At 43.6% G+C, this 26,493-nt stretch overlaps 1 protein-coding gene across 2 annotated transcripts in view; it reads right to left on the bottom strand.

Annotated features, from left to right (window-relative positions):
- Nucleotides 1-26,493, bottom strand: part of FRMD1 (FERM domain containing 1) — a 55,163-nt gene that overhangs the window by 25,536 nt on the left and 3,134 nt on the right. For both annotated transcript variants that reach the window (XM_028723923.2, XM_028723922.2), the window contains exon 2: nt 5,650-5,848. In XM_028723923.2, coding sequence (XP_028579756.2) covers nt 5,650-5,745 — 96 coding nt within the window. In that variant the 5' untranslated portion in view covers nt 5,746-5,848. The remainder of the gene's footprint in view (nt 1-5,649; nt 5,849-26,493) is intronic.

The following is a 26,493-nucleotide window of genomic DNA, read 5'->3' as shown; positions in this document are numbered from 1 at the left end:
ATTCTGTTCCATGGGAAGAGGGAGCTGAGGAGGGAATGAATCGGATAAAGAAAATGGTTCTATTTTAAGTAGCCTTTCAAGGGCCAAATTTAATGCTACAAAGATGGGGCATGCAGATAAAAGAACTCATTTGAGAAATCAAGATTACCTTCTTTAGTGGTAGCACCCTCTGAAAGAAGAGCTACTGGGACACAGATAATCAACTAGGGACTTACTTGATGGACGTTCTGGTTCCAGTACTAGTAACTCGTGTGCACACCAGGACATAGACAGCTACTGCCACAAGGAGAAATATTCAAACCACTTCTTATCGTGGCTGCCTTCTTGCCACAAACTGTGATGCGTGCAGCTACTCACAATAAAGAATGAGAGTGACTTTCACCATACTATGGCTACCTCCCTCACAATGGAACATAGAAAGCTCTCTTATCCAGAGTCAGACCTTTGCTATCAACACCAACCTTCCCCACCTGCTACACCCTCCAGATGTTGCTGACCCATGCTCAGAAGCTGTAATGTTTCTGAATACCAGTTGCTAGAAACCACAGGAGGGGAGAGGGCCTTTGTGCTCAAATCCTGCTTGAGGGTTTCCCACAGGCAACTGGGTGGACATTGTGAGAACAGGATGCTGGACTGCATGGCCCATTGGCCTGATCCAGCAGGCTCTCCTTATGTTCTCATTAACTCTCATCATTCTATCTACTGGCCAAGCTGGCTGGAGCTAATGGGAGTTGTAGTCTAAAACATCAGGAGAGCACCAGGTTGAGCCATACTGACTGACAGTGGCTCTCTGGGGGTTTCAGACTTCCCTAGCCTTCCCTAGTGATGCGAGGGAGTGGACCTGCAATCTTATACATACAAAGCATTTGCACCACCTTTAAGCCCAGAAAAAATAGGAAATCGCCTCATATATGAAGCTCATGATCAGCTGCTGACCATGAATGACTAACTGCAGGAAGACCACTGACATGGCCAGCAAGCAGATGAGAGGAGCCTCTCCCTGCCATTTTGCACGTACCACACTTGATCGAAATTGCCAACAATCGACGGAATTCAAGCCCATTTGAGCTGCTGATATCACATAAGCTCTTAGCAGCATGGTCTGGGTCATTGGTATGCCCATTACGTAACAGACTGTTCTGAAATATTATAGACCACTGTGTTGTTGCCAGAAAACTAGAGCATCCTAATTCACCACTCACTACACCAAACTAGATTGTCTTGTTTTAATGAAGACGCTTCGCAGCAATATTTTGGTAATAACGTATGTATTGAAAAAATGGCACTCTATGGGGGGAAAGAGTAGGGTTGCCGTATTTCCAAAACTGAAAACCCAGACAGAGGTGCATTTCCCCCTCCTCTGAAACCTGCCTGTTCCCTCACTGCCTTTGCACGCACCTTCTCTGCTGCCCCTCCACCTCACAAAATTCTCCCTCCAATATCGCAAGCAAGATTTATCCCTCCCTCCCATCTACCTGGCCTGTCCCCTGCTTCCTCCAGCCTCGTGAAGCCACCACCCTCCTCATGGAAGCAGCGTCTGTGCACTCCATGCTCCACTCTTGCCCGCAAACCACCACCACTGCCTTTTCGCTTCGCAGGCTTGACAGTCCATGGGGGGCGCCCTGGTCCTTCCTTGGATGCCCAGGCCTCTGGATGACAGCATGCAGCCGACCTCAGCATCACTGTGAGGGCTGCCACTGCTGCCGGCAATGTATTCCACCCCTATTGCCATACATCCCGGTTTCCTCACACATTTTGCCAATTCCGGAAATCCCCCCCCCCCCGAACGCCGTTTTTAAGGGCAGAATCCCAGATTTGTCTGGGAGACCCCGGATGTGTGGCAGCCCTAGGAAAGAGAAGAACCCAAAAGAAGCCCTTAAGTCCCAGCAGATGAATGAATCAGACTAATCCAAGGGACAGTTTATTATAAATTCCAAGTCTTTCTCTACCGAGTTCCATTTTTAAAAGACTGCCCTTTGGCAAAGTGTCATCTGTATACCAAGTGACTCTCCCACCACTTAGATCTTTGATGGAGCGCTGTACTTGCTAGGTATAATCCACACTGCAGTATGTCAGTTGGTGTGTAAGTTCAGGTCATCCCCTTCCTATCACTCACAGAATCTTTCAAGAGCTCAGAAATCTCCCGCTCTTTAATCCGAAATGGGTTGTTTTGACAAAGTGCCCAACCATCAAGCAAGTATAAGCTTAAAAGTTTAAATCGTGAGTGTTCTTCCAATTAATGGGTTTCTTCAAGCTACTGCCACAGCAGCGTGGGAACCATATTTCTTGAACTCTGTGGGTGCCCTTTAATCTGGGGGTGGGGAGGGGAACCGCCAGGAACCTGCCCTCCCAAGGTCAGCCGCATTGTGGTGCTTACCGGGAGGGGTGCGGTGGTGGGTAAGTTGTAACGGTTCGGGTGTTGTGGCAGAGTCAGCCTGCCATTGTTCCCACCCCAGCCTCCTTGCTACCTTGGATCTTCCAGTAAGCAGAGAAATGTGACTGACAGCAGAGCAGGTGCATGGTGGCACCACTCCCTGCTTAAAACCTTCTCCTAGTCACTTGGGGGAACAAATCCCCAAGTGGCTTGCAAATTGTGCTAGGCACGGTCAGTTATATTCGCCTTTATCATGGATTTAGCATCCTTGCTGGGAAGAGCAAGGTTCACGGCAAAGACCCACACGATCAACCCTGCCAACATGGTTGGGTCATTTAAATTTTATCCCAGCCCCATAGAATCTGCTCTTGCAGAAATTGCTCATATCTATTAGGAGCTTGTCCACACGTCTGTTTGTACCGTGCCTAGAAAACATGATTCCAAGTGGTTTCCTCCTTGCCCCACTCCTTTCCCAGGGTAAACCTGCTCTTTAGCTTTGAATTGGAACAAATGGCAATCCGTGGAGAACCTGATTGCTGTTTGCTCTGATTGAGCACTAAAGAGTAGTTTCCTCCAAGGGACAAGAGGAAGTATGGATAAGCCCTAGGAGAACATTTAAAGAATGCTGGGTGTAAGGTTGTTTGTGTGAGTGTCACACACACAAGGACTGCCCAGTCAGAAATAAACAGATGCTAGACAGCTTCCTATTTGTCTATCTAGATTAGTCATGTCTACTCTGACTGGCACTGACTATTCAGACCTTAAGCAGAGGTGTTTCCCATTATCTGCTACCTGATCCTTTTAACTGAGGATGCCATGGACCTTCTGCATGAAAAACATGTGCTCTACCACTGAGCCATGGTCCCTCATCTTGAAGTAGACTGGCTCCAACCAGGGCAGTTCCAGAGCACAGATGCTTACTGCACCAGTACTGGATCTCACCATGGAAAAACAATTCCTGTGCTGGTAAAGTGAGGTGTAAAGGTGGATCAAAACATCCATGGAAGCAGATGAGACCAGCTCATGGTTAAATTGATCTGTTGCAGGCAAAAAAGAGATTATTGTGGTAGTGGTGACAATGACAATTCTGTCACTGCTCTTATGACTAATAAAGAAAAATGGCCCGATGGTGCATCCCTCAGCCTGCTAGCTAATAGGTTTCAAACTGTACACTGAAGGGCAATATAGTCATGAACATTTAACTGATGCGCATGGACTTTGAGGCTGCATACACATGACTACTTACCATGTGATCATTGCAGCATGTATGACAGAACAGATGAGCTATCCCAGTAGCTATCCTAGACAGATCCCTTCAGAAATAATGGGAGTTCAATTGCAAGTAGAGTCTTACATAATGGCTGTCACATCAGAGGATTGTAGGAATCCACCCCATTCTGTTAATCCCCGTTAGTTCACTGTTGGGGTCCACATGGGACCTGGTCTGCTGTTTGTACACTACCCCCCAAAAAAGCTCAAGGGCTGAAATAATTGGATATTTGCTGAATCCATTCAAGACTGTAGCTGTATACCCACCAGACATTTAAAACACCTTTAAAGCTTTCTTCTTCTTCCAAAGAATCATGGGAACTGTAGTTTACCCATCACAGAACTTCAGCTCCCAGGATTCTTTGGGAGGGGAGGGAATGTGCTCTAAATAAGCTTTAAATTTATGACATGTATGCAGCCTGACTTTTCTTTTCCCTCTATTTCTGATGTTCAGGCTGTGCATGCCATTGCTGATGTATGCAGAACAGCCTACCCACGAAAAGAAAGGGGCATCAGCAGGCTTGGCGGGAATCCTGAGGTTTGCAAAAGTACAAAAAAATCATTAGAAGTATGGGGAAAACACCTAACTGGGAGGCGGGGATAGTCCCATGGGAACTGTGTGCTCTCAATGGGCATGGAATTCTGGGTCAGCATGGCTGAAATTCTGGACAGGAGCACTGCAGACTGCAGGATTTTGTTGCATTTCCAACGTGTGCTCCCTTGGCCTGAAGCGAGATGAGTGCTGCACCCCATAGTCGCCTTTGACTGGACTTAACGGTCATGGGGTCCTTTACCTTTTTTTTTACTATTCCAATGTGTTACTATTCATAAAGATTGCCTATGCTAGACTGGGCAGAAGGTAGACTGAGATCTACTAGTCGGTCTCTGGGTGATTTGATCAGCAAGGATTTCTGACCCTCTCTTATCTATCACAAGCAACTCCCCTGCCACTGTAAAATAGGATGACATCCAAATAATATCCCTTTAAAGGGCCATGTTACTGAAAGTGGGATAACACAGAATAACCCCTTTGATCATTTACTTTGAACATATACTGTTCTATTTCCCTCCAGAGGGGACTTGAAAGTGATGGAAACTTTATACCTATCAACAACAAAAGGCTTTCTAATAAGCTTTCTCTTCTTTATAGGTTGTTGTCACTGTTGTTCTTATTGCAAGCCCGGTTTTATTGGCCAAACACATGAAAAGGAAAACAGGCAGTTCTATGCATGGAAATAAATAGCTGGCCTTTTCAAATACAGACCCCCCACTAAACAGGTGCATGTTGCATAAAAAATGTGAATCTTGAAATAAATCTGAGCCTAGTAAACAAGACTACTTTTTGTTCATTGAGACATGGATTGTGAAAATCAGGAACTGCCCTTTTCTCTTTCTTAAAACAGATAAATAAATAACGGAGCCCTGAAACTACTTCCCATTAACATTTTGAAGTGTATAAAAGCTACCACAGACAGTGAAATATATCATTCTTTACTTTAAATATTGGGGCTAATAATTAACATTTAATAGTCACATTTCTGTAAGGGTCTGTTTTAGGGAGACTTTGCATAATATAGCACCACTTATATTTTGCCCCATATTATACTGTGCAAAATATGTTTCCTAAACATCTTCTGTGTTGGAAAAACCAACACAAATGCCTGAGTTAGCAGACAGATGTGTGTCTTTACTCATATGCAAGTGGACCTTTGGTTTTCAAATGCTGTAAAACCATTAGGGAAGATGAAAAAGAATTTAAGAAAAACAGTCTCTGGTCATCAAATGTAACAGAGTTCCTAAATCCACAGAAACAGATCCTTCAGCTAGTCTTGTCCTGGTACTGACTGGGGTAAATGGGATGATCTTTATAGATAGCTTGTTGTTGGTAAGCTTTCTGTAAACAAAAGACTTCTGAGGCTCCGTTTTACCACTCTCACAAGCTACTCAAATACATTCTTTTGCGTCATTCATGCTGGTTTCCCAGAAGGCGGCAAGAATAGACTTACCCCAACCATCACATTGAGCTGGTCTCGGTTTGGCAGGAGGACGCACATGTTTCTAAACTCCGGTGGCATCTTGTTTTGCAGAGCTTGCTTGCTCATTGCAGAACCGGTTGCAAACTTCTCATACCCACTCCGCCACGTAACGATGCAGCAGCCAGAGTCTCAGGAACCAAGCCAACTCCTCTCCCTCTATCCTCCGAACCTGAGAAACACAAATCCTTAAGAGTTTGTTGTTCAGGAAAATAAAGGTGGACGTCGCGAGCGGCAAGAAGCTGATATGTTAAAGCGATCTCTTGAGCTTCATTCTAATAACCAGCGCTAACAGCCAAGCGTCTCCCAAGGCTGCATTCACTGGGGCAGAGTCATAAGTAATTCCAGCATTAGTCAGCTCTTTCGACAATTAACGGCTGGTTACACTGGGCTCGGGAGAGTGGCACACATTCCCTTCTCCTGAGTCATTAGCCTTGTCCCCCTCATGCCAAGTATCACAGTCCAGGGTTTTGTTTTGCTTTGTGGATTTGTCTCACCTACGTGGGCAATCAGCCCTCAAAGGCACATTCTCCCTCATCTGAGTCACTGGGAAGTAATGCAAAGAGCAAGGAAGAATGGGGAGAGGGGATCTGTAGAACACCAGGCGCAAGATTATGAAGTCAACAGTAAACAGTACCACAGGATGGGCAGCTTTCCAAAAGGTGAATCAGGAGGAAAAAACCACATTCACGTGCCTTTGTGAGTTAAGGAGTATTAGTAAAAGTATGTGGGGAGGAATTTATTTTCTTTAAATGTCAGCACAGAATGATTGTAGATGACACTGGATCTTGGTGGAAGTGAGACACAGAGAAGGTATACACCATGCTGTCTAATAAGCCATTGCTGCATTAGTGTTTCTTTGAACACAAGATGCCAAAGGGGCCATTAAGTGGAGAAGAATTATTACCCACACACCTTGCTTGCATCTGGCTGGCTACATCTAGAAACAGGATGTGAGACTAAGAGGACCTTTGGCCAATGTTTCCCATGTTACAGAGGAGAGCCCTATCTGTGAAGGACTGTCCAGTCTAAAGATACAAAGAACCCTAAGAAAGGAGAGCAGGAGAAATCTTGAAGTTGCCCACCAGCTGTTAGCATTTGGGCAGCAGACTAAGAAGCCACACAGGTCAGTCTTTCTCACTCCAGTGTGATGTACTGTATTCAATTTAAGGTAACTGTTTCAAAATTTGCATCTATACATCCACATTGGCATATGCTCCTTTAATTTATTCATTTATGTTGAATAAGAGTCCACACCACCTTTCAGGAATGAAACCCTTCTCCAGGCAGTTGGGCTGGGCTAGCCCGTGTGGTGATCTCCAAATGTTTTGGACCTCAGCTCCCATCACTCCTGGCTACTGGCCAGGCTGGGACAGGTGGGAGTTGTGGTCCACAGTGTATGAAGACCACCACATGGGCTGGCGCTGGTAGAATATCTCAAAGTACAACAGTAAAGTGCAAGAGATATTACATGAAAACATTCCGTATTATTAAAGCTAGTGACCAAGAGCAGCCCAGTGTTAGAAAACACAACAAAATACACCACTATGCTAGCAAATCCCCACATATACTGTATTTTTCGCCCTATAGGACGCACTTTTTCCCCTCAAAAAATGAAGGGGAAATGTTTGTGCGTCCTATGGGGCGAATGCAGGCTCCTTGGCTTCAGCAATAGCAACGCAAAGCCTCCAAAGCCTGCGCTCTGGAGGCTTCACGTTGCTTTCGCTGAAGCCAGGAGAGTCTGCTCTTTGAGGCTGGCGGTAGCTTCCCCCCACCGCCAGCCACACAAGCCTGGGGGGCAGCGGGAAGGCACGCGATGCCTTAGCGCTGCTCCCCGACCCGGCTTTGAGGCTGGCGGTGGGGGAAGCTGGGTCGAAAAGCCCACAAGCTGGGTCGAAAAGCCCGCAGGAGTCGCACGCTCTTTAAAGGGTGTGCGGCTTCTGCGGGCTTTTCTATGAGGTGGGGGAATTCCCTCCCCTCGTAGAAAAGCCCACAGGAGCCGTGCACCCTTTAATGAGCGCGCCGCTCTTGGGGGCTTTTCCCCGAGGAGGGAGAAGGGACTGACTGGCTGTTTCAGTCCCTTCTCCCTCCTGGTCGAAAAGCTTGCAGGAGTTGCGCGCGGCTCCTGTGGGCTTTTGCAGGAGGTGGGGGAATTTCGCCACCTCCCGCAAAAGCAGGGAGAAGGTCTTGGAGTAGCGCACAGGCTGCGTGAGCCTGTCCGCTGCTCCCAGAGCTGCGGGGGGGGGGGGAATCGTATTTTTTCCCTTGATTTCCCCCCCTGAAAACTAGGTGCGCCCTATGGGCCGGTGCACCCTATAGGGCGAAAAATATGGTTGGTAAAAGGTACAAGTTTTTCAAGACAGTTGGAAAATATCCAGGGATGGGGACTAGTTTCATGGGGCAACTCTATTCCACAATTGTGGGGCCACCACCAAAAAAAGCCGTAGCTCATGTGCTTGCTAGGTTAACTTCCTTTGTGAGTGGGCATTTCAACAAGGCTTTATTTGCTTTAATGTAAATCTGTCCTGGCTGTTGATCTTGTTTTTTTGGTGATGTGGAAGTGGTTACCTTTTTGGTGTGATAGAGCAGGGCCTAGGCAACTCCATGCTTAAGGCTGACCAGTGAAAGTCTTTCTGATAGTGGGGAAGGGGAGGAATTATGTCAGATCCACAGAGAAATGCAAGGACCTTCTAATAAAGGAAAAGCAAAACTCCAGGGTCAAAGCAAGCTAAAGGATGACAATTTTGGAATGAGACATTATGTAATCATGTCTTTTTTTGGCTTCACCTAGCTGCCATTCAACAGTTGTTAGGACAAAACAAACTCTGAGCAAGCCGTGCTTACGGGCTCAGTAAACTAGCACATTGGAACTCACTTTCACCATGCCGCCTCTGGATGTGCCCAATACTCAGACACAAAGAACAAATTCTTAATATTGCAGGTGGGCATGTCATCAATGCTGTTTTTACAGCAAATGCAAACACCTGCCGATCACTTCTGTGGCTCAGATTTATAGGTTCTCTCTACATAACAAAAATAGGCCTTGGAAGCTCCCATACCACAGCAAGAGTTGATTTTGTGGTATTGGGGAAGCTGTGCTCTTTTGACTGTAATTAAACAAAGAAAAATTCTGCTAACCTAAGGACAGAAGGATTCTGTGTTCTGGAGTTAAATAATTTTGCAGGTGATTTCCTTTGCTTTTGTAATGTATCTTGCTAGACCTGGGAAATTTCAATAAAAGTATGGAGGCCACTAGGGCAATGGAATTTCTTTTTCCAGACACCCCTTTCCACCCTAGTAAGAACATTCTCAAATTGCTATGAGTAAAAATAGAAACATAATAATAAAAACCTAGTTCTGTTATATTTTAAGTGATCTGGTTATAGTGTTATCAGCCACATGTTATTAGGAGAGTCTATCCAACATGTGGCATGAATCATTACAGGCTAGCCACAACAGTTAAGGGAAGAAGGAAAGTAGGAATAATGTCATTTTAGTAGGGGATGAAAAATGGAATTATAACTCACCAAGGTTCCTAGACATCTCTTACAGAGAATCAAATTATAGGGATATTAAATATATGGAAATCATATTCCTACGGCTTTTGTGAATAATAAAATATTGTTGAGGTTGAATTGTGAGGATTCTCACTAAAATCAGCAGGGCATTCTAGATGAGCAACATCTAGAGACCTCTAGAAAGAGCTGAGGTGTCTCCAAGTTGTTTATCCAGACTACAATGGAAAGAGGCCACTGGCTTTTTTTGTTATTCCTAGTGATATTTTTCTAGAATAGGATGTGCCAGCACTCACCATGACGCCCACCTGAGAGGCAATGACGCCCACCTGAGAGGTGCCAGAACTGAGTTCTGGCTGGAAAAAAAGCCCTAGTTATCCTTTATTCCAAAACATTACAATCCTCCAACTCCTAAAGAACATAATGGACATCAGATTCCATTGTTGTGAAATGCCTCCTATTTCTGTAAGGTGGCTCTGGTAGCTGTGTGTGTGTGTGTGTGTGTGTGTGTGTGTGTGTGTGTGTGTAGCATTTATTTATCAATTTGACAAAAATTGTACACCACTTGATTGTATCAAAACCTCTCAAGTGGTTTACAAAAACTGATCAGGGAACCTTGTTCTCTCCCTCCATCAAGCTGAATGGCGCTAGTAGCAACAGTCATTCTGGCAATATAGAAACTCTAAATAGGTGGCAGGATGGGGGGGGGGGATGCCACTTCTGCTGGGCTCTTCTTGTCCCTGCTGGTTCTTGTAATGAGTGTGACTTTACTGCATCTTGAATTTCCAGGGTGACAGCAATCAAATCAAAGAAGACGGGGGAGGGGAGCCCAATAAGGAGGTAAAAGAGAAAGGAAGCTTCTCATGCCCTGTTATATATTGAAGGAAGCAACCACTGCCGTTACTGGACTGTATATGCACCTTGATGGTAGCTATTCCTGCAATTAAGAGAGTATTTCACGGTATTGATGCAATACCACAGCATAGCTAATTCATGTTAGCCATGGGCAAACATGCATAGAGATTAAGGTTCTCAGTGTTCTCAAATCCGATGGTGTAGCTGTACCATATAGTTATAGTGTGGGTGTGTTATCTAAAGTGTATACTATGCCATAGTGGAGCTGAGGCCCATTGGTCATGGACAAGTATCTCCATGTGAACATGAAGGTGATCTATGTTCTTAGATCCTGGGGAGATCAGAGACCCTGGTCCCCTTCAAAACATGCTGTCTCCTTCCAAAAGAGCAGCATCAGAAAAGATGGGTGTGGAGGAGACAGATAGTAGCTCCAATCTCCCCCCCAAAATTCAGCTATTTTATGTTCTGCCAGAGCTCCAAGATAGTGGAGAGTAGGGAGATCTCTCTAGTTCCCTTTTCCTATGGGATTGTCATAGAAGATTGACAGGTTGGGAAAGTGCAGCACAGAAGCTGCCTTATACCATATCAGAGCGTTGATCCTGCTAGCTCAGTACTGTGGTTTGGGAGGATTTCAAACAGGGGTCTCCCCCAGCCCTACTTGGAGATGCTGGGTGTTGAACCAGGATGTTCTGCATGCAAAACAGGTGCTCAGGACCTGGCCTCCATGCTTCTGACTTTGATGGAGCTCTGAAGATAAACAATGGAGGGGGTGTATCACTGCATTTATTTTACCCTTCCTCTAATCCACTTGGATGAAAAGTTTAGAATCACATTCCCCTATGCAATCAACACCCCTGCTTCCTCCAAGAAGATGAAGAAGATGAAACTCTTGATGAAGTGGTTTAGAAATCTTTTTCCAAAAAATGAAATAAATTCTAAACAGGTGTGTGCAAATGAAACTGCACCCCTGTGCTTTCCTCTACCAAACTGGAATGCAACTTTGAACTTCAGGTGTCTGTGTCCAATTTTGAGCAATTTCCACTTCCTGCCGCAGCCACCTCTGTCCATCCCATGATTTTCTGGATGGTGCCCCAATCTTCCAGAGTGACTTTTGGGGTGTGCAAAGGGACAGGAAATCTCCCTTCTGGAAAACCTCCTTCTTAGAATCCAGTACATTACCTTGCGGCCTAACGTACCTCAGAGGGTTGCTATCAAATGGGATAATTCCATAAGCATTATCATGGGATCATGTGTTGGATAGAGACATAGAGTAACAAAAACAATGGGTTGCTGGATTAACTGATGTGATGCAGTGGCATTAAAGAGGCTAACACAGGGGTGGGGAAACTGGCCCTCCAGAAGTTGTCCCATCTGTCTCAGCAAGTGTGGTCCATGGGCAGGAATGATGGAAGTCATAGTCCAACAATATTTGAGGACCAAAGGTTCCTCACTCCTGTCCTTCTCTCTCAGCATGGTATACAATATAATCTATATAGTTCATTAAAAGCAAATATCTAAGTTAATACCACAGTATGATGAAGCACAGGCAACCAACCAAAGAGCAGTGCAGGTTTGCACAATTGGATTGTGAACCTGGAGACAAAGCACGCATACTTATTATACGCAGATGGTGTCAAGACTGTCCATATGCCATGCTTTTGTTTATCACCAATGCTGACCTCTAAACCTCAATTAAACTACAAAAGCCCAGTGAATGCATTGCAGAAGTATTAAGAAAAGCTGAAGTCGGTCATGTGTCTCTTAGGCTGTTACTTTGCCTGTGTTTTAAAAATGGCTTGGTGTTTTAAATTCCATGAAAGTGTGTTTTAAAAATATAATTGCTCCAACTGGGACCAATTTAAATTTCCTCAGAAGGAGAAAGAATCACCCTGCCACACACATTTTGGGTGCTCCTTAGACTGGTCAACTGCCTTTAGATAGAAGTCGATAGTATATGGTAAACATATCATACTAACAGGATAATCCTATTTATGTGGACTCAGAAGCAAGTTGCACAGTTATTAAAACATGAAGGGTGCAAGTCATCCTTGTGCTGTTCCTGTTCTGTCTGCACAAGCATTTCGGCTGGTTGGATGGAATGATTCCCCACCCTCCTCCCACTGTGTTGTGCTGTTCTGGTGGTTCTCCCAAGCCCCTCAGAGCCAATTTTGTGGGGCACACAGGTGAAGGAGAGCAGGGGAAAGTGCAGTTGCACAAGTGGAAGTCTTTGCACAGGACATACACTGACAGAGTGAGATAGGTGAAAGATATTCTACTCCCTGCCTCCTGCTCCAAAAGAAATTTAAAGTGGCCTACAACCACAACATCAAAACCAAATCCACAAAATGCATTAAACCACCACCAGAACATACCACCAGTAGAAGAATGGTTAAAAGCAGGGTGGAGACTGAGCGAGTGATGGGCAGAGAGTATGGGTTGGAAAATGGTGGGTGGAGTGGAAGGAGAGTGGTTGTGAAGGCCAGAGAAAAAGGAAGAATGAGATGAAAGATATAATGGAGTTGGGATTGCTGTTAGGACAGCAAGCATATCATTAAAACACATTCTAAAAGCCATTCAAAACATTTTAAAAACAGTTTTAAATGGTCCCATCCTCTCAGCCCACGGTTTCAAGGTTGTCAGGAACAGTATTTTTCAGCCATCAAATGTCTGAGTAAACAGGAATGTTTTAAAATTCCTCCTGAAAATCAATAATAAGGGAGAACAATGTACCTCATCAGGTACATTGGCCCTGTCATGGGTCAACAGTAACCGGACAACCCTCACTGGCAGCACCACCAACACAGCCTTTCACTTGCTGGTTAATCTCTACAAAGAGGGCATTCCACAAGATGGGTGTCATAACCAAAACAGTCATTTGTTGTTCACTATGCCTCAGATGACTGAGGAATATTGAGCAGGGCCTCAGATACTGAAAACAGCATGCAAGGAAAAACATATGGGAAAAGCTGGTCCTTGCAAAACCACTCATGGAACTTACTCCCAAGTGTGTAGTACTGCGATATTAAACCTGTTTCACAAAACATAGTATAGGGCTAATGTCTGGGACTGCACAAACAGAGCATATTACTTCAGTTCTTTTGGACTCACATTTGCCTATCCATTTGTGAGGCCAATTTAAAATGCTGCTTCTTACCTTTAAAGTCCTAGATTTAGGAAGGCCCTGCAGCCAATCAGAAGCTGTGGAACCCACATGGGACGTTTGGGTTCCAAAAGAATGTTTGAAAACCAGAACGCTCACTTCTAGGTTTCAATCGTTCGGGAGCCAATTTGTTTGGGAGCCAAGGTGTTTGAGATCCAAGGTACGACTGTATAAATCTTGTTAAATTAAAAACAAACTTAACAGATGGTGTGGAAACTGGCTCCCTTACGGCTGCCTTCTGCCACATGTGCCCCCTCACACATTCTGCTGGAACACCTGAGGTCCAGCTCCAAAATGCCCTGTCAGCTGAGGTTCAGCAGATGGGCAGCAGAGGCAGGGCCAACTTTTTGGATTGCTCTCATCACTATTTGCTTTCCAGCAGCAGATGAGAACCTGGCTCTTTCAAGAGGCCTTTGCTGGAAGCTGAAGCAATCATTGGCTCTGACGGCTGATTTTTAATTCCTGTATTTTACTGTATTGTTTCCACTGCCTTGATCATTTTGTATTCCTGCGATTAGCTGCTTTGAGCTCCCTAGTGGAGGAAAAGAAGGGCAGAATTTTTCCTGATGTGACATAACAACAATACCAACAAATTTCCTTCTGTTTTCATCAATAAAAGATGTTGGGTACAATTCACTTTCAGTAGCTTTATGTGCATTATTTAAAATGTGCAATATTTCACGATAATCCTCAAGGTAATGCTTCACTCTGCACAATAATATTTGGCTCCTGGAGCTGAAGAGTATCACATCCAAATGTCACGCTTCCAGAAATTTATTTAAGGTTTGCCCTCGCATGGGCAGAAAAGCAATTTCCCTTTCCACAGCGAATCTAACTTGCCACTGACTGTGAACTGTTTCAGGCCTATACCCATGAACCAGGGAACAGCTCAAAGTAGACACGTACAGAATTGAACAGTTAATGGTTTTTTTCTCCTGAAATGTTCAATACTTTCTGCTTTGGTACAAGAAAATGCTCTTTTTATAAAGCAATAAATTGTGCTAAAATTGAGATTCGGTTCATGGACTTGGGGGCTAAACAACTGCCTTATGAGAGTGGTATTCAGCTATGGTTTGTGCAGAGCAGACCTATTGAAACTAATGGAGCTATCTTAGCAATGTTTATTAACTTCAATGGGTCTACTCTGAGGAAGACATAGTTGAATAGCAGTTTCAGGTTATACAGAGGGGCTTTGGAATTTTTCTTCAGTAACCTGATAAGTAAGGCACTCCCCAAACACCCAGGAATTTTGGAAACTGCTTTGATGCAGTGCAAAGGTCAGTAATGGTGATGGGGGGCGGGGCGGAGATAAGCAGGGGAGCTGGTACTTGTATGTGAATGTTTGCACTCACCTAAGGGGAACTTTAAGCAACCTCACTGAGGCCTGAGGGACTAAGACTACTATTGCACTTTAAACACCTCTGGTTTAAAGTATTTAGAAGACCACCTTCTCCCACCATAAGCAAGTTGTACAATTATCCCTCATAGGTCTTATCCATGCAAAAGTTCTGACATGCACAGACGTTCCTAGTATCCGTATGAACAGCTGCATGGATTTTTGAGGGCCACTCAAATGCTAGAAACCAGAGCGGTAGCTGGGGGCGGGGGGCTAGCCAGGTTTTTTGCCCCAGGTGAAGGGGGGTTGTCAAACTGGGTCTTTGACCCAGGTGAAATAAAGCCTACTTGTGCCCCTGTAGAAAGCTAGATGCACGAGATTACTCTGGAAACGTGTTACTCTTAAGGGAATTCTTTCGCTGAGGGCAAAGGGGTCACAGCTGGCAACCTAAACTTTGCACATTAAGTCTACCCATCCCATTTTGTGATGTCATAGTACCTAGGAATGAGGAATATTATTTATTTAGATCTCAGAGCAGTTCACAAGGTGCAACAATAGCAGGCTGGCATGCGGTCGTCCGAGAATGCCATGTTTCAGCATGTGAACGGCTGCTGCATGACTAAGTGGTCTTTTGCCAACTATGCGCTGAACTGCCCTAAGGCCTACAAAGCAATCGGTCTTAAATGTCAATTCAAAGCAGGCTGCTAAATCTTCTGCACAGGGACATGTGGCAATTTAACGATGGTCCCAGAGGGAAGTAACTTATTAGGCATTCCTGGTTCATGAAGCGTCTTTAACTTTAGGGCTGCACATTCTTCAGGACAACAAAGCTCTGTTCTGGGATGCACTCTGAGCTCTTTGAAGAAATAGTGGGACAGAAATATGATTATTATTTTTTAAAGATGGCTCCCTGGATGCTTTTTGACAAATTGCTTTTAGCCTTGTAAATTGAAGTTCAACAGGTAGACACTACCACTTCATTCAACTGAGCCCCATATTTCTTCCTCTGGTCATTTTTCGACAAGTTTTAAAGGAAATTATAAGTAAGTATGGGAGAAAGGTCCATAATAATACATTTTCACTGCTGAGCAAGCCTGGGAGAGGAAATACTCCTCCCATTTAAAGACATCTCAAAAAGGTACAATTAAAACCTTAAGGGAAAATACCAGCATTTCTGGATTTCAATTCTGACAGGCCTGCTCATTGCTAACACAGGAAGAGCATATGTTTTATTGTTTATTCTAGAAATTGCATGGTGACCGAGAACTTTCATTAAAACAATGACTGACAGGAAATGAATGGGCAGCACATGACACAGGCAAAGCATGTTAGATGTTAAGGTTGCAATCCTATACACACTTACAAGTAGGGAAGAACTACTGAATACCATGGGGTTTATGTCTAAGAAAACAGGTATGGGTTTGCGCCATTCAGTGGATCAGACCCACATCTAGCCATGCTTGGAGTAGACCCACTGAGATCAACAGGACTCAAGCTAGATCCAGACAAAGGCTGAACACCTAACTATGTCTACTCATAAGTAAGTTCTATTGAATCCAGTGACTAAGTCTGCTTCAGTTAAAAACCTTCAGCCCAGAAATATTGTGTGCTTCAGCATTTCACAAGCAGGCTACCAAATGTGCTGCCAAAATCCATTTTAGCAAAGTGCCGAACGACAAATGACTCACCATCATCATCAACAAAAGGAACACATTCCTGGCCACCCCACAACAGGTATGCCTATTTTCTGGAGGCAAGTCAGCAGAAATACAGGACTGGAAAATGATAGGTAAATTATTACGTATGAAGCTGCCTTGGGTCCATCCAGCTCCACAATGACCGGGAGGGACCCTCCAGCATTTTAAGGCAGGAGGCTTATGCTAGTGCTGGGGATCGATCCCAAGTCCTTCTGCATACAAAACAGATGCTTTGCACAATTCAAAGTGTTGGTGCTGACCTTTAAAGCTTTAAACAGCCTCGGCCCTGTATACCTGAAGGAGCATCTCCACCCCCATTGTTCAGCCCAGACACTGAGGTCCAGCTCTGAGGGCCTTCTGGTGGTTCGCACACTGTAAAAAGTGAACTTACAGGGAACCAGACAGGGAAACAAGCAGAGGGCCTTCTTGGTAGTGGCGTCCGTGCTGTGGAACAGCCTCCCATCAGATGTCAAGGAGATGAGTAACTATATAATCTTTCAAAGACATCTGAAGGCAGCCCTGTATAGGAAAGCATTCATGTTTTATTATGTTTTTATATATGTTGGAAGCTGTTAAGAGTGGCTGGGGGAACCCAGTCGGATAGGCGGGGTACTACTACTACTACTACTACTACTACTACTACAGTGGTACCTCGGGTTAAGTACTTAATTCGTTCCGGAGGTCCGTACTTAACCTGAAACTGTTCTTAATCTGAAGCACCACTTTAGCTAATGGGGCCTCCTGCTGCTGCTGCGCCGCCGGAGCACAATTTCTGTTCTCATCCTGAAGCAAAGTTCTTAACCTGAAGCACTATTAGCGGAGTTATTAACGGGTTAGCGGAGTCTGTAACCTGAAGCGTATGTAACCCAAGGTACCACTGTACTACTACCACCATATTTTTTCCATGTATAAGCTCAACAAATCTGGGCAATCACCCCCCCTTTTTTTTGTTGCAGTCCCCCCCCCCAAAAATAGGGGTCATCTTATACATGGGATCGTCTTATACATGGAAAAATATGGTGCTAGTAGTAGTAGTAATAATAATAATAATAATAATATACAGTGGTACCTCGGGTTACATAAGCTTCAGGTTACAGACTCCACTAACCCAGAAATAGTACCTCGGGTTAAGAACTTTGCTTCAGGATGAGAACAGAAATCGTGCTCCGGCAGCATGGCAGCATCAGGAGGCCCCATTAGCTAAAGTGGTGCTTCAGGTTAAGAACAGTTTCAGGTTAAGAACGGACCTCGGGAACGAATTAAGTACTTAACCTGAGGTACCACTGTATAGCTACAGCTGTTTTCCATGGCTGATTGTTTCCCATGTGTGAGCTCCTCTAACCCTCATTTCCTGATGTAGATCTTTATTTCACCCTTGTTGCTGGTGTAGATCTTCATTCATCCCTTCTTCTCTGGTTGTGGCAGGGCGCCATTTTGTTTTTACCTCAGGTGCCAAAATGTCTTGGGCTGGTCCTGTATGCAGGCATTCTAACTTGAGGTTTCAGTTATTCTAATAATTTTTAGGTTTTTTTTATTGTTGTAGCAATACATCTCTGAAATCCTAAAAAGGACGAAGGGTGGTATACGAATGCTTTAGATATGTAAAACAAGCAAAAATAATCATGGCAGGGAGAGAGTGGTGTAAGATTTTAATGTATAAAAATCACTTGCTAAAAGATCCTTGGGGGGGGGACTTAATAAAAAGAAAGGGGAAAAATGACACTTTGAAATGCTGACATAGCATACCAGAACTGGAGTAGAAAAATTAATTAAGAAAATGTACAGAGGGAGGCACCAAATGTAAAGAAAGTCCAGATTTTTTTTAATTTGTTACTGAGCTATTGAGTTAGTTTATCATTGGCATTGTTAAGGAAATATATTTAATGTTAGATTCTTGGCTTTACAACTTTTTGGATTTCAGTTGTACTCTGATATATGATACCTTTTTACAAAAGCATTTTCATTAAGTATTTTGAACAATACAATGTAACAGACATGTACAAACATTTAGAAATTAAAATCAAACTGCTCTGCTATCAAATATGGAGTGACTCATTTAAGCAAGTCAACTTGGCTACAGTAGCACATATTTAAAACCAGGCTTTCTTTTGTTACTGATTTTGTGATGTTATTCTCTTTTTTTGTTACTGGTTTCTTCCTTTTATTATGACTTTGTTAATAAAATAAAAAGGCAGCAAAAAGGCAGAGCCTTTTGTCTTTTATTCCAACAGCTCTACAAGACACAATTGTTGCTTCTTCTTGACTCTGTAGCCTCGGGAGTATGATTTATTGTTAAATAATGATTTGGATAATCCTACTTTTTAAAGATATATAGACAAATCCTAAGCATTTTTAAATGGAGCTATGTCTGACTTTCTTGTGCTGTGCATGTTTACTCAAGCCTGGAGCTTACACTCAGGTAAGTGTGCTTAAGGAATGTTACCTATATATTTGGATATGTTCAAAGACACCACAATTGCTTACTGAAAACTAAAGCTACAATCACAACATCTTGAATTAACGCTTAGTCTGGTACGACTTTATTGCTGTCAATAAGTTTAAATTTTATTGATAAAAATCAAACTATCTCCACTCTTCCTCCTTCACAGTCTTCCACTGGACATTTCATTTCAACTCAATGGCTCAAAGCACTGCCGGTGAAAACAAATGACACACAACTGGCATCACACCTGAGATAGAAATAGGAAATATCATTTCTATCACGGCTTCCAAAACAGTCAATTACTACCCAGAATAATGTTTCCAGTGGATAGTTTCCCACATACTCCAACTCTGTTAAGTGTCCAGATTAAAGCATGGAACAACATGAGAAGTCAGTATTATACCCAAAGGTGTTCAGAACACTCATCATTTGCCACCAATGGCTGATTATAATTCTCTATGTACTGTATTGGCCCGAATATAAGCTGCACCTTTTAAATTCATGGCGGGGGGGGGGGGAGGGGGACAGACAACAATACCTGAATATATGCTGCTCCCTTAAAATTCAGCAGGTGCAAACAAAGTATCAACAAAATAAGTAGATAAGTAACATAATATTTATTTTCTCTTTAGTTTATGCATACATGTCAAACGTTGGAATGTTCATTGTGTCCAATTGTTTATTGTGAATATTGACATGTATAAAAAGGATGGCTGTAAACTAATTGAAAAACCAATAAAGGTGTCTATATATATATTTTTAAAAAAATTCAGCAGGCACTCACACCTGTTCCGTTTTACCGTATGTCATTTCAGCAGTGGTCTTGTAAAAGCCAATATTTGTAAGGTCGTGAATTTAAGCCGCACTTTAACTTTTCAGAATTTTGGGGGAGGGGGAAAGTGTGGCTTATGTTCGGGCCAATACGGTATATATGGGGCATAAGATGTTTGCCATGGGAACTAAACCCCAGACTTGACCATGGCCACCATTTTATCTGGCTTGGGCTTTAGTTGGTGAAGTTTCATGCACTGCTTCAACAGTTCAGACACTGTTTCACAGATAAACCAACGATATTAATCATTGCATTTCAATTCTGCTTCTCCCTTCCACCTTTAGATTACATTAAACCAGTTCTGTAGAATTTGAACAGCAGCATTTGGAGTTGAGACCATTTCTCAAAATATGTCAATCGTGCTTTTCTTACAAAAAGAAAATGTGCGGATGACCAGCAGATGACCCCTGAGCACACCTAATCCACCAACCGCCTGCTGGACCTTCCCTACCAGTGTGCAGGTCAGGTCAGGTCAGAGAGCAGAGATAATGTTGATGGGTGCCACTTGGTTTCCAGATACATAATTGCTAACCCAAACCTGCCTACATTACAACAGTGAATCCCAAATGATGGATTAGAATGTCTGTGCTGGGCAGTCTCTGGAATGGCAACTAGGAATCAGCACAGTCAATCCAAAGAGGTAGGTAATTTCAGGGTCAGAGTTTGGCACTTGCTGATCTGTTCTGAACAGACTCAAACCCACTGCCACTCCTCAAAGGGCATGGGATTGTCTTTAGGAAAATATATAGAGCCAGGGCGTTATTAGAAATTTCATTTCAGAAGAAGCAGGGATTTGAGAGAGAGATTTCAGGTGCTTTCCCCTTTTACTTTTTTGGATGCCATCAGGAAATAGAAATAGGCAGTGGACATTCTGGCTCTGGAAATTTGCATCAAAGGGCAAGAAGAGCCTTGTTGGACCAGACAAAACACCTATCTAGTACAGTATCCCTTTTCTCACAGTGTCCAATCTATGGGAGGCCAACAGAACCCATGACAAATGATGAGTTTACTACTGGTATATATGATTCATCCACAAAGAGCTTGAAGGCTAAACGCTGGTCCCACTGCACTTACCTACAGGCTTTTGTTGGAATCCGGAGATTCCCAGCCATCTTTGCTCTTTTTTGAAAGGACATTTCTATCTTCAGACATACACTTAAAACATATGACGACAGTATGTATTAAAACGGTCCAGCACCAAAAGATAAGTAAGTATGGCATTCCTGTTAACACAAATAAGATACAAATTGTTTCATTTGCCTTGGACTACAATAGAAGATTCATTTCAGGTTCCTATCATCTGTGGTCTGTTTTCATTACAGTCCTTATTGTGAAATAAGCCAAACATCCTTACTTTTAAGTACTGCTTGGCAAATATTTGCCACGGCAGCATTGATTAAAAAGCTTTACAGAAGATGAAGGCTAAACCTCCAGGACATATCTTTCTAGAAAAATTCTGCCTTGTTTAACTCTCATTACTATACATATTTACCTATGGAACAATGGACCGATTGCCTCACCTCCTGCTCTGACCTTTTGCCTGCAATTCACTTTGCTGCATAATGAACTGGATTCCTCACATGGCAATAGATTCCCAGTAAAATTCATTGGTTTGTTTCTGTGAGGCACCTGGTTGTCATCGCTAGCCAATAAATATAGATCATGAACATCAGTATGATTTATAAGGTTGCATGTACCACAAGAAGCTGTCTTCCAGCCAGAAAATTAGTTCATCTAGGTCAGTATTGCCCATTTTGACTAGCAACAACTCTCCCAGGATTCAGACAGGAATCTTTCCCTGGAGATCCCAAGGATTTAACCTGGGACCATTTGGATGCAAAGTATGCATGCCCCATCACTGCACTGTGTTCTCTTCTTATTCATCTGAAGATATTGCAGGTGTAACAGTGGTTGCCAACACAGCAGCTGTGGGTTCAATAGCACCCTTAAGGTCTTCCCTGATACCTATGAATTCTCTGAGCCTCCCCATACACTGCCCCTTTGATCTTGAGTTGGTGAGAGTGGTTACCTTCTTCTTCCTTGAAAAGTACATGGAGCTGAAAGATGAGGCTGAAAGAATGACACTCTTTCCCACTTCCTCTTCCAACTCTATGGATTTTTCAAGACTCAGGTTGATTCTACTGGATCTCTCTTTTAACCAGAGGTACTTAGGAAAAGCAAAGTGTGTGTGCATGCACATTCTATTTTTCTGTTTCTCCAGGGAGGAGAGAGAAAAGTGACGAGAGGCATGGGATCCATAGAACTTACTCAAAAATCCAAATCTGCTCACGGTCATAAAAAGACTGGAGATTGCTGAGCTGTAAGAACTGACCAGTTCCAGCAGGGAATTATCTGGTACAAAAAGTGATTGCCTATAGTATGGAAGAAGTGGAATGTGAAGCCTCTCATATCCTGTCTCACTGTTCTGTATAATCATATCTTACCCGCAAGCAGCCAGTTTAAGTCTGTTTGGCAGACCACTTTGCTAATATAGGTGAGTGCAATTTAACTTAAAAGCACTTGAGAGCAATGCAGTCAAGCACTTTCCAAAGTAACAAAGACCCATGGTGGCCTCGAAAGTCCAGAAATAAATGATCAGGTGACAAGAATGGTACAAGAGGAGATGGTACCAATTGTGCAGAAGCCCTAAACAGATAGCTTCCAATTCTAAACAATGTTGAGTAGCTGTGGTATGTTAAAAGCAAAGGGTTAAGGATTACTTCTTGAAAATTTGAGCATTTCATCAAGTGCAATAATTGTGAATAATCCCTTTGTTATGACAAAGACTCTTTGTTTTGGTGCTGTGGGTTTCAAAAGTCATGAGATCTGCTGAAGAGAAGCAGACAGAACAGAGGTAAAAGGTGGATAGTACAGTCGATTCAATACTTATAACTTGCTCTAGCAGCGGCCTAGGAGACGATAACCATATTACTTTCACAATCTTAGGCAATCTTTGTGGAAAACACAATGGCAGGAAATTTTCCCTGCTTCAGACCATTGGTCCACATAGCTCAGTACTGCCCACAGTGAATAGCAGCCTGTTTCCAGCTGTTTCCCGGCAGCGGTGTTTACCAGATGCCAGGGACTGAAACCAAGAAATTCTACACAAGAGATAAACAATGTAGTATCCTCTGGAAGTTGTGGACTAGAACTCCCATCGGCCCCCAGTCAACAGTCAATGGTCAGTTAAGATCAAAACTGTGGTCCACAACATCTGGAGTGGAAGGTACCATTTTTGCTACATGAAAAGTCCTACCACTGAGCCATTGCACAGGTGGTTCATTTGGGAACAGCTTGGATGGCGAGGAAGGTTCTTCCTCAGCTCCCCACAAAGACAGCCCAAGCAAGCATTCTTTGCTAAAGTCTGTGAAAAGCTGAAGAATACCTGGTGCTCCTGTCAAAACACAATGGTGACTTGGGGGCTGCTACAGAGAGGGAACTTCCACACATTTCATCTGCTCAGCTAAGAGCAAAGGCATGAATGGCAAGTTGCTTTGGAAAAAGAAAGTGCACTGTGACCTGGCAGGTCTTCCTGCTTGTTTGCTCAGATAACCTGCCTCCACAATGGGCTTTAGCAAGGGGAGAGGGGAAGAAATTAAACCTTCCAAATGTTGGCAGGCTTCACAACTAAGCCACTTCTCAGCTCAGTTTCCTGGTTTTACTGTACTGTCTAACCGCAAGGATAAAAATGACAAGGAATACTGGTATTTGGCCTGAGCCTAATGCTAGATACATAAGCTAGAAAGCTAGCAAGTCAGGGAGAATGTCACATTTTTTTAATGTGATGGCAAATAGGTAGCCTCCCTTACCTACATGCCACTACTATTTTCCAGATTACAGTGGTACCTCAGGTTAAAGACGCTTCAGGTTACAGACGCTTCAGGTTACAGACTCCGCTAACCCAGAAATAGTACCTCGGGTTAAGAATTTTGCTTCTGGTTGAGAACAAAAATCGCACAACAGAGGTGCGGCGGCAGTGGGAGGCCCCATTAGTTAAAGTGGTGCTTCAGGTTAAGAACAGTTTCAGGTTAAGAACGGACCTCCAGAACGAATTAAGTTCTTATCCCGAAGTACCACTGTATTTTGACTTCGCTCTTATGACTGAGGTATGTCTGAATGTGTCATAAAGGGTAGAAAAGGGAAAACTCAACAATGTGTGGGAATGGCTGAATATTAGAGATGGAGAGAGGAAGTGAAGATGCTGTACAGAGGGGCCTTTGCCAACTTGGTGCCCTCCAGAGGTTTTGGGCTGAAACTCCCATTAGTCCCAGCACAAGGCTGATGGGAGTTGTGGTCCAAAACCCCTGGAAAGCACTAGGTTCATGAAAGCTGGCCTAGATTCACTCAGTGTTGGAAATGTGCTTTATGCCTATGCTGATTTCCACCCCCTTTTCCTCCTCTGCCCCCCTTAAGCGCTAGCACAGCAGGGAGAAAAAACAGTGCAGATTATAATCAAGTGGTTCAATTGACCAATAAAAATTAGTAGGAAGACCAATAAGAGGCCCAATGAACAGATGCTAACCTATAATCCATTTTACGTAAGATGCTCTGGACATACAGTGGCAGCAGCATTTGTACTCAGAAAACTTGGCTTTTGAAGAGCCTGGAAAAATGTTTTCAGAAGATTGCTCAGCATCCCTTTATGAATGCCAAGGAACAAAATTATTACACCCCAGCCAGACCAAGCTTTCCAAATGCAAAAAGAAAGAAAGAAAAAGATTAAAGCTACTTAGTGAAGAAGGCAATGTCTAGAATTATCTTGGACAAATGCCAGTCTCTGGGGGACAATACTAGTTAGAGGGATGAGATTGGCCACTTTGGAGAAACAGAATGCTGAATTAGATGGACCTTCAGTCTGATCCAGCAATGCTACTCTTGATGTTTTTGTGTTGCCTTTCACAGAAATCATTGAGTCTTCATCCCCAATCATAATAAAGGCTACATAGATTCATACTTTGTTACCCTTGCCTCCCACCCACCTCACTTACTTGTGTCCTCATCCTCCTGGCCTATGTCTAAATTTGAAATGTATGTGCTTCACACTAGGGGACCACCTTTTACTTACATTATTCTGCAGAACAATAAAGGTATATGAATGAAATGTCAACAGTGACAGGGCCTACAGACCTTCTGAGCTCTAACCTGGTGTTGCTCAGCGATGAAGATCATAAGCTATGATAGAGACACCCCTAGTTTAAAACCCCAGTTCAACCATGAACTCACAACATACCTTTATGTCTACAAAAGGTGAAGAGCGAGGTAAACCTCAAACAAGTGCCAAGAGGAGGAAATAATGAATTGCCCACAGCATTCCAATTAAAACTTTATCAGGGTAATAACTACAAAATGGAAGATGTTATCAAAACACCTTGAGCAACTCTGTAAATTCTTCTCTGTTACTCTCCTCTCTTTGCTCCTTTGTTAATTCAGTCATAATTGTCTCCTGCGCTTTACAGAAGTCGCTTTGTCTCCTCATCCCTTTCCATGCCTTTATTTCCATGTGAGGCAATTGTGGGTTGACTGGGAAGCAGCCCCACCTGCAACTTCACATCCACTTCCTGGAACAGTCACACACCGTGAGCTGTCGTCTGTATGAAACACACCACACGTAAGCTTCTGCTGTATGTAAGAGCATCACACATTCAGGATACCTGCACAATCGGGTGACCCAATTGTGTAGAGCCCCTACTGTATGTGTCAGCAGGCATTTGTGGCTTGAGGTTTTTATTACAGAGAAGCAAGTGTGATGTTGGGAGCAGGGCTAAATGTGCAGTCTCACTTTTCAGTCAAGACACAATTGCCCTACACCAGCCTTTCTCAAACTTGGGTCCACATATGTTAGGCCCGCATCATCCCTGACCACTAGTCCTGGTAGCTAGGGATTATGGGAGTTCTAGGTTCCAGGGAACCAGGCAGAGGGCCTTCTCAGTAGTGGCGCCCACCCTGTGGAATGCCCTCCCATCATATGTCAAGGAAATAAACAACTATCTGACTTTTAGACGACATCTGAAGGCAGTCCTGTTTAGGGGAGTTTTTAATGTCTGATGTTTTATCGTGTTTTTAATATACTGTTGGGAGCCACCCAGAGTGGCTGGGGAAACCCAACCAGATGGGCAGGGTATGTATAAACAAACAAACAAACAAATAAAATTATCTAGTCCAACAACATCTGGGCACCCAACACACAAGGCTGCCCTACACACAAGTAACACATGAAGGGGTTTTTAATTTTCAACCAGCTTTCCCACCCATCAAATACATGGAGGCAATAATACCAGCCTACCTCAGAAGGTGTTAGAAGGATAATTGAGTTAATGTATGTGATGCACTTTGAGCAAGTGGGGCAAGGCCTGCAATCTGAGAAGCATGCACTAGTAGAACTTGGAATGCCTAGAAGATTCTGGTGCTCAGCAGGACAATGGACACCTCCTTTCCTATCAAGCTACGATCCACCATTCCCTGGGGTAGCTCAGATGGTACAGCAGGAGACTCTTATCCTCAGGGTTGTGAGTTTGAGCCCCACATTAGGCAAAGGATTCCTGAATTGCAGGGTGTTGAACTAGATGACCCTCATGGTACCTTCCAAATTTACAGTTCTATAGTTCCATGATTCAACAGGTGTGTTGGGAAGGACTTTCACCCAACCCCAGAAAAATAGGAGTAGCAAACGAGCAGCCACCCAAGCTGTCTGGCTGTGTACAGAAGGGGGTTTCCCTACTCACCAAGTCCAAATCCCCTTCCTCCACTGTCACACTTTCCCCCATTTGACTTTGCTGCTAGTTCTCACAAGCAAAATGCAAATCTCTGTCAACATTCGGATGAAAACTAAAGAAGAATGTGCCGCATGTGCAGTTCAGCTTATCTGCCTCGAGAGAAATGTATTTTAGCACAGATAAAAGTGTCGCTGAAAATATTCTAAGAAAACCGAGACTGATCACCAGACAGATTATGCCGGGGATAAGACTAAACACAGTCTGTC

The sequence above is a fragment of the Podarcis muralis genome, chromosome 3 (genome assembly GCF_964188315.1).
Source record: "Podarcis muralis chromosome 3, rPodMur119.hap1.1, whole genome shotgun sequence".
Classification (NCBI taxonomy): Eukaryota; Metazoa; Chordata; class Lepidosauria; order Squamata; family Lacertidae; genus Podarcis; species Podarcis muralis.
Note: the sequence above shows the minus strand (reverse complement) of the source record. Positions and strands in the feature narration are given on the sequence as shown.